General features: G+C 60.8%; 1 protein-coding gene across 4 annotated transcripts in view; it reads right to left on the reverse strand.

Moving 5' to 3' along the window:
- The window catches only part of NFATC1 (nuclear factor of activated T cells 1), a 111,016-nt gene extending 105,350 nt beyond the window's left edge, over positions 1 to 5,666 (reverse strand). For 3 of the 4 annotated variants that reach the window (XM_059475278.1, XM_059475270.1, XM_059475285.1), the window contains exon 1: positions 1,551 to 1,747. In XM_059475278.1, coding sequence (XP_059331261.1) covers positions 1,551 to 1,626 — 76 coding nt within the window. In that variant the 5' untranslated portion in view covers positions 1,627 to 1,747. Of the gene's footprint in view, positions 1 to 1,550; positions 1,748 to 5,533 lie in introns of those variants that run through there. The other variant, XM_059475262.1, reaches the window with a different exon arrangement.
- Positions 5,667 to 8,957: the final 3,291 nt, after the last annotated feature.

Raw genomic sequence — 8,957 nt, forward strand, 5'->3', positions numbered from 1 at the left:
CACCCAGGACCAGTGTACAGACTACCATTTATATACCATTTATATACCATTTAATAGGGTATTTTAATATCCTGGGCCAAAGCCCAGTATCAGATAGACCAGTGCAGGTTTGCATCAGTTCTGCTCCAACAAATCCACACTCATGGTAAGTATAACTAGGACAAGAAATTGGACCCTTTTGAGTTCTGAGCACACCTCCACATATTACATTTCCCTTTGTAGCAGTTAAAAAGCTCCTTCCTTTCCTCTAGTTATTTCACAGTCAGCAAGTTCTATTCCTTTCTATCATTAATGGTCGGATCCTGCAAGGCATTGAGCACCATCGTTTTTTATTTACATATTTTAAATAGGAATGCTGAACACCTGCAGCTTGTAGGGTCTTTAGAGAAGATGAAGGCTGTCTTACATTACTCATAGATGAGGCCACATCTATGTCTGTGTTTAAATTCATGCTTTCAAAATTGCCTAATGGAGTTAGGTACTTTTCTCACACTAGGACTTCGACATTAATTTGTTTAGGCCCCTCCACTTTAGACACTCAGATGTCTAATCACTAGAACGCTTATCAGAAAAGCTTGGTGTGAAACTCTAAAAACTGCCTTCTTGTAAAAACTAGAAGCTCATAACAACTATTTGGACACCAACATTCTCCTAGAGAGGTGGGCAACTGGGGAGAGCTAGGAAGGTGCAAACACCTTCGCTCATGTCCTGGCAGGCTGCGTTAGGCAGCCAAGGATTTGCAAACCTGCTAGAATTTACAGGCAAAAAGATAAGGCACAGAGCAAACACAGCCCTACTCTGAGGCAGCGTTAAGTCACCCACTTGTACAAGAGCTCTTACGGTGACCCGCTATCACCGACGCTGCAGCGAGTTAACCACGCACCAGGAAGCGGCAACCTTCTCTCTCTGCCAGTTCCAGCCTTGTTCGCCGCATTTCCACCCCAAGCGTTGCTTAAAAGCCATAAAAACAGACAGCTGGACCAAGACACCAGAGTTGGAAACAGTTGTGACGCGTGACAAATTCACGCCCGTTATTTTTATTTGCGGATGACCTTCAAGCTAAACACTGAGCCTAACTCCGGCTCACGGGGGGATGGGGAAAGGGGGCTCAAGTGAGTTCTCAACCAGGCCATCTCTGTCACGGGCAAGACCCAAAGCCAGCCGGGCAAGCCGTGCGAGCGGTCAGCGAGGGGGTCCGGACATTTCAAACAACTCCAAACTTCTAAAAACTCTGCACCGGCGGCCCCCCCGGTCGTCTCCCCCTGCACCTCGTTCGGCTGCTGCCACGGACCCGCCAGAGGAGCGCCTGCCGCTCGGTCAGGACTCTATCCCGCTCGCCGCGGCCCCGCTCGCCGCTTTCCCGGCGCGGCTGAGGCGACCAGCGCCGCCCGGGGCCGGGCAGACCCGTCAGGGCGGGATTGCCGGCTCCCCTACCCCGCGAAGGGAGGTAGCCTTTTCCCCTCCCGAACGGGGCAGTGCAAGGAGGGCTCCCCGCAGCATCCCGCCGTCAGCACCCCCGGAGGTACCCCGGCCGCGCTGCCGCGACCCACCTCCACCCTCATCGCTGTGCTTGAACTCGAAGAGGAAATCAAAGTCAAACTCCTGCTCGGCCTCCACGCCCGTCATGGCTCCCGCCGCGACCCCCGCCACGCTCCGGCACCCTGGCAGCGGTGGTGGCGCAGCCGCGGCCCGCCCCGTCGCGCCCGGACACCTGCTGCCGGCGGGCCGGGCTGCGCGGAGCCCCGGCACGGCGTGGGACGGCTGCGCTCGGTAACGTGATCTCGGCCCCGACGGGCGGCCTATCTCGCTGCCGCCGCCGCCTCCGATCCGCCCTCCCGCGCGCTGTTGATGTTTCCGGGTCGATGCAAACAACCGCGGTGCCCGGCCCCCTCGCACCCTCCCGCCGGGGCTCTGCCCCTGCAGCGCAGCCCGTGCTCCGCGGGAACCCTCTCCCCACCCGGGGCACCCGGCACCGGGGGAGACCCAGACCGCCGAGGGCTCGCCGTGGGCGGGATGGGGAGCCCGGGGGTGGGCAGGGGGCGGGAGTTCACCTGCTCCCGACCGGCGGTAACGGCGGGGGCCGGAGCGGCTCCTTTCGCGCTTCAGCGGGAGGGAAGTGGGGACGGAGGGCTGCTCAGCCCACTCAAGGGGGACACCGGCGGGTTCCCTTTTCGCTGACGACTGATAAAGTTTCTTCCGTGGATGCCCACCACGCCGCATCTGTGAGCCAAGAGGCTCCGCTTTCATTTATTTATTATTAATTTCACTTAGTCGCAGCACCCACTAGTGCCAGCTGCTATAAAAAGCGCAGTAAAGCGGGACTCGGAACGCTGCCGGCCGCCTCCGTGCGCCGGAGAGGGAAAGGTCCTCTCCGGGCCGCCGCCACGCACCGGGAGGGCGCCTGCAAAGGGCTCCGGTGGCTGTGCTGACAGGACTCTGCCCGGCCTGTCTCTCTTCCCGCTCGTACGGGATACAAATTAGGGGAAAAGTAAATTAAGACTTTATGTTTCGAGGTGCTTTCCTGTCATGTTACACCGGGACCTTCTAAAGATCCCCGCCAGGCAAAGGAGCGTCCGCCCCAGCAGCTCGGCTCGGCTCCTCAGTTGCCGAAGCTTCAGGTCGGGTTTCAAAAGGAAGAAAGGAAGTTTTTTTTAAAGCAGTTTTGGAAATAGTATTCTCTTATAAACTCAGGGAATACCATTTTCCAGGCTTGCGACCGAAATCTCCGTTCTAAAGTGCCAGGAAAACACAATTTTTTCCATCTGAGCCCATTATTCTTTTCCCCCTCCTCGCCGGGACGAGCCACCTTGCAGGCTCGGTTCTCACAGGAGCCGAGCTGGGCTTCGCCCCGAAGGGGCCGTGAGTGCCTAAATGCCGGGGCTGACCCACCTGAGTGTGCAGAAGGCCTTGGCAGCAGGGGAACCGCTCCCCCTGCGCCTGTCCCGACCGTGGTCGCCCCGGGGCGCCGGCTCAGGCCGCGCCGCAGGGAGGAGCGGCCCGCTTCCCCCGTGCACGCCCCTCAGCCTTTGCCCCGGCAGCGGGTACGGATGTGCCTCCTGGCCCCCTCTCTGCCCAGGGCCTACAGGCGGGACAGCCGCCAGGCCCCCGGCTCCACCAGTGACAACCCTCCCCGACCCTGCTCTGCTCCAGACGCCCATCTCCTGGAGTGCCCCGGCAGGGAGGAGAGGAGAAGCTCCCAAGTACCTGCTGCCCTCGATCCATCGTCTCTCCCCCATGAGGTACCTGCAAGACTGGTGAATTGTCCCACACTATTTACAGACGACTTGATTTGTCAGTGCCATTAGTATTAGTGCTGTCAATGAAATATTTCAATTGGCACCCTTCCCGTGAGAAGGAGAAAGAGGAAAGATGTGCCATGAAAAGGTTAGAAACGAAGCGACACCGCATGTGTGGACAGATTAACAGTGGCCCTCCAGCTAACAGTCCAGTTCGAAACAGTGTCATTGAACTGAGAAGAGAGAAACGAGCTATGGGGAGGCAGTGCGCCCTGAAAAGGCCATTTCCGTGTCACCAGCCGCCCTTGCAACACCCGCGGACCAATCTACCAGCTCAGCCGCTGCCCACCCAGCGTCTCCTTGGAGTTAATTGGACTTGTTCCAACTCCATAAAGCGGGTTCAACAAGGGATGCATCAGATGGTCTGCTTCAGCTGCAGCTCCCCAGCCTGAAGTGAAATGTAACTTGTCAATGGCATTAAACCTGGCATAAACACTGGCATTTTCAAAGGTAAAGGACACCACACCTCGCTACCACCCAAAGAAAAAAACGAGGTCCTCCCACTGGGACTCTTTGCACATTTCTTCCCAGACTAAACAAGAAATAAAGTATTTTCTTTGATTGTTGTAGTTTGGCAATCAAATGGCACCTTAATTTGCAGACAGCAATCCTGACGTGCAGGGCTCCCCTACGTGTTTCCTGGATTGGGTCACTCTTTCTGGCTGGACTCATTTTCTTAGTCCCTTACAAAATACACCACACCACTGGGGAAGAGAACTGTCAACGAGGGTTGGCACATTTTAACATAAGCATCAGAAATGCCACAGAAATAAAGCCTCATCCTTTACAAGAGGCTGCAGAAGGCATTTTATGTCAGCTGCCTCTGGATGTAATTTTTACAAACGGTGTATTCAGTGTGCTTGGAGCCCAGGGCATTGGAAGAGCCGTGCGTGCAGCCCACGGGTGTCTGAGTGTGCGACTGGCACGCCAGCCACTTCTATTAAATACAGTATAATTAACTTCCATCCCAAAAGGCTCTCCACTTTGCAAGCCACAGTCAGAGCCGCGCTTGTAGATTTCGCCCTGGCAGAATCTTGTCAACTTCAATTAACCCCAAGGGTGAAAACAGCTGTGTAAAAATAAATATTAAAAAAAAAAAAAAAAAAGAAAGAAAGAAAAAGAGAGATGGGTCTTGAGCTCCCTTCCAGCTTTCCGGGGACAAACCCGGGGAATGGAATCCCGTTGTCCACGCTGCAGAAAGAACGCGGCGGACATGGACAACCCCCCCACTTCGCCTCTTCACAACTTTCTACTGCCCGGGACGTGCCAGCTCACTGCGCCCTGCCCGAGCCCCAGCAGCAGCCGCTGCAAAGCGGCGGCACCGCTGGATAAGGAGGAAACTTGTGAGCCGGGGAAAGCCGGGAGGGGAGCAGGGAGCCGTCGGGCCCGCAGCGGGGAGCCAGGATCTGCCCCACACCTGCCGCGGCGCGGAGGCGATGCCCGGCGGGGATGCCTGCGAGGTCCCGCTGCCGGGGCCGAAAGGAGCCGTAAGCAGCGGCGAGGTCCGAAAGTTTCGGCGGTAGGCGGATAGCGATGCTCCGGGGGGAGAACAGTGTCTCGATTGGCAAGAGGGGAGGGCGAAGTCAGCCAGACGCTACCCATGGCAGGAGCCAAGTTCAGCCGGGAGGAGCTGCGCGGTCCCGAGCTCTGCTCCCACCATCTGTCCCTCTAGAAACTTTGCCACTGTGTTTTCAGGGCACTTTTCGCAGCAGGAGAGAAAGAAGCTGTGATTCAGAGCTGGGATAGAAGGGCAAGCGCTCCCCCCGAGCCGGGACGGCGGCGACAGCGCGCCCGCCCACCGGGGGCGCGGGGTAAGCGGGGCGGCGGAGCCCCGCAGCGCGGCCGCGGCGTGCCCGCCTGTCCCGGTGTGCCAGGAGCGCCGGTACGGCGCCTGGCACTGCCCGGGACTCCTTGCTTTTCCCGGGAACGTGACTGCCTGCAACGATGGGCTGTATACTGACCCCCCCAAATCGAACCCCGAGATGGGGAGGGAATCCCCAAGCGTGCGCCCCTGACAGGATCCCCGGCGCCCTCGTAGCCCCTCCGGCAGCGGGCCCGGGCCCAGGACCGGCGGGAAGCGGCCAGGAGCAGCGGCGCGGCTGTGGCGGCGCCCTGCGAGAGACGAAAGAGACACCTATTGGCAAGCGGCCGCCGGCGAGCCTCCGGGCCGCCGCGGGGAAACACCGGGGGACACCGTCGCCCGCCCGCCCTCCGCCCCCCGCAGCGCCGCCCGTTACCTTCCTCCGCCGCCTTCATGGTGCTGCCGAGCGGGCGGGCGTCGTCCTGCGGGGCCGCCGCCGGCCTCTCTCTCCCGCTGGATGGGTCCCGCGACGGCGGCGCGGCGGCGGCCGGCGGGGCAGCGCTTGGCATCCACCCGGCGGGGTGGCGGAGCCCGGCGCCGCGCCCTGGGCCACTGCCGGCCCCTCGTCGCCTGTCCCGCCTGTCCCGCGCCCCCCCGCCCGCCTTCACGACCCGGTGACCGGGACTGCGCCGCCCCCGGCGTAGTAGCCGCGCCCGCGGAGGCACAGGAGCTCGCCGCTGCCGCCCCCCCGGGGACGGGGCATGGAGAGGAGGGCGGGTGTGCGTGGGGACTTCGGAGGCACTGCCCGCGCTGAGGCGGCGGGACGGGGCGGCGGGCGCTGCCGCCCGCGGAGAGCTGCAGCCAGGGGACGGGGGCAGCGAGTGTGCGGAGCGGGGAAGTCTCGCTCTGACGCAGGGCTGCGCTGCCCGGCGCCGCCTTTTTAAAGCTGGAAAACACCCCCCCACCCCCCCCCCCCCCACCACCCTTCCCCTCCCGGCCCCTCTCCCCGCCCCGGCCCCGTGATGTCAGCCGGGCCCCGGCCCCGCCGCCGGCGGGCCGCCAGCGGGAGGCGGGCACCGGCGGGCACCGACGGGCCCCGGCCGCCCGGCCCTCCACGGGGCACGGCGCCCGCCCAGCCCCGGCCCCGCCGCCACCGCCCGCGGGGTCTCCCCAGCCTGCGGGAGCCGGGTGCCCTCCTGCGGGAAACGGGCGGCGCGCCGGGGTCGCAAAGTGAAGATGGGGAAAGAAGGTAGACTGAGAAGCGAAAGAAGCAGGCAGGGAGAGGGGAAAAGAAAAAAAAAAAAAAAAAAAAAAAAAAAAAAAAAAAAAAAAAAAAGGCGAGGCAGCCTCGCATGCTGAAATCATTATGTAAAAAAATCGCAGGCTTCCCCCGCTGTGGAAATTTGGAAAAGAGCATCAACTGGCAGGCGAGAGAAAGGAAAATCCCATTCTGCTAAATTACTAACAGACCCGCGGACTCGGTTTCAGTCGCTCCAGATTTATTATTATTATTTATTATTATTCTGTAAATATCTCGGCAACACAGTTGTGTCTCATCACTTCGTAGCAGGGAGAAGAAGAGATTTCCATCCCACTGCGACTCCTCCTCCCACCTCCCATCTCCGGGATTCCCCGTCCCGGCCCCCGACGCGGCCGTGATACCCCGGCCGAGGCGGGAGCCTCCCGGACGGGAGCTGCTGAGAGGGGCCGCGCCGCCCCCGCTCCCAGCCCTGCTGCCCCTCATCCCCCGCTCCCTCTCCGGCCTCCCTCTGCCCCCACAGCTGGCAGGACAGAATCAAACTTTTGGAATGGGACATGCGGGCCACTTGGGGTGGTTTTGAGCATATATCTGGTGTGTGAAGAAAAAAAAAATCATAAATCTAGTCCTTGACACCCATGTGTAGTTGGAAAGTACAAAAGAAAAGTATAAAAGAAATATTATACAGTATAAAAGAAATCTTGTCTGCTTCTGGGTAACGGGAGCCCGCGGCTGGTTCTTCGGGGCGGGCTCCTCCACTGAAGAGCGGCGGAAGACGGCGCCCAGCAAGGAGCGCGCCCGGCGGGGAGCGCAGCACCCTCCACCGACCTCGCCGTTCCGTCGGGTGGGGAAACCCCAAAACCTGAACCAAGAGGGCGATGCTTTTCTTTCAAGGAAAACCGAACGGGAGAACAGAGGGGGGAAGCCCTCAGCCCCCGCGGCCTTTCCCAGCCTCCCCTCAGGCACGCGGCGCGCGCCACCCGGACGTGGCGCACGCGGGACGCCGGGGCGCCGCCAGGGGGCGCCGCGGGGCGGGCGCGGGGCGGCGCTGAGGGCGCCTCCCCCGTGCCCCCGACGGGGCGGCGCTCGGGGGCCCGCGGTGCCCGGGCCCGCGCCCACCGGCGTGGCTGCCGGGGCTGCCCGGCGCGAGGGGAGGAGGGCGGAAGATCCCGGCTGCTTCCCGGGAGGCTGGGGCGGGGGCGGGCGAGAGCCGCGCTGCTCTCGGCGGGACTCTCCTTTCCTGCCGTCCCCCGCCCCCCCGCCCCGCTCCCCGCCGAAATGACGGAATCCCCCGTCTGTTTCCTCATGTTTAATGCCGTTGCCCGGACCACCGTGGCGCCGCTCCAAGGCCCCGCCAGCCGGCAGCGGCGGCGTAGCGCGGGCCCCGCTGCCGCCCCCCGACTCGTGCCCCGGCCCCGCCGCCGCTCCCGGCCCCGTCGCCCCCGCAGCCCCGCGGGGCCGCCCCGGGGCCGCCCCGGGGCCGCCCCGCCTCCGCTTCCCTCGGCCCTGCGCCTCCTTCCCGCCTCCCCGAGTTTGTTTACAGCCGCTACTAGGAGAGACTGTTGTACGGAGCTTATTTTGGGACTCGGTGATGACTAACGAAGTTAAAAGGAGCTTAGTACAGAAAACAACCTTATTTTTAGACGGCTGTTGTTTCAGTGGATCATTGTAGCAAACGCACCCCGGCGCTTCTAAAAGCCGCATCCCCGATGCCAGGTCTCTCGTTCTGTGCTGCCGCAAGACTCTGGTCATGAGGCTCGCACACCGGCTGGCCCTCTTTGCTTTGCTTCCCTACATCTCCTCCCTAAATCCTGCCTGTAAGGGCTTCGCCCACCGTTGGCCTTCATTATTTTGATCTTTGGGACGTCTTCTTTCAACAGAAGTAAACACAAGCTTAAAAAATGAGGGGAAAAAAAGTTATGAAAGCATTCGGAGTACTTTTTAGTGACCTCTGGTGCTGGGTTAGCAGGGACCAGTATCAGCCTCCCCCGTGGCTTTTGAGACAGGGCTGATAATTATGTAGAACTTCTTCGCCTCCCAGGAAAGATGCAAGAAGCAGGTCTTCTCATCTAGCTTCATTCTAAGCAGCTCCCTGGGCCCCCGCATGACATGCTGACCATCACAGCCCACGTGGGAGAGGTCAGCGGTGGACAACAGGGAGATGTGTCTGCTACTGCTGCCTCCCTCCCCATCACCCTTCTTTTCCCTTTGTGGGTATCACTGCATGCCAGTTCAGGCACTAAGACCAGACATAAGGCTTCTGCTGTCCAAATCTAGCCCCTCACTGACCAGTCCTAAACCCTAATAGGTAAATCCCAGCAGAGCTGGTGGGACCTCAGCAGGCTCTGCTCCACACAGGGCTGTTCAGGCATGCATCCCAGCTAGAAATCCTCCCTTGGCACCAGTGCTGTGCCAGGACGTGTCACTGCCATGCAGCCAGCTTTCTCTGGCTTTCCACAGGAATACTTCCGCTGGGCCCTCTCTTTTTACCATCCACATCTGCCACGGAGTTGTATGGGCTCCCTGGGCAGTCCCTCTCCATCCGCATGTCCCACTCCAAGGACGGGGTGAGCTGCTGCTTCCCTTCCCCTCCACAGAGGCA

This window comes from Ammospiza nelsoni, chromosome 1, assembly GCF_027579445.1.
Source record: "Ammospiza nelsoni isolate bAmmNel1 chromosome 1, bAmmNel1.pri, whole genome shotgun sequence".
Classification (NCBI taxonomy): domain Eukaryota; kingdom Metazoa; phylum Chordata; class Aves; order Passeriformes; family Passerellidae; genus Ammospiza; species Ammospiza nelsoni.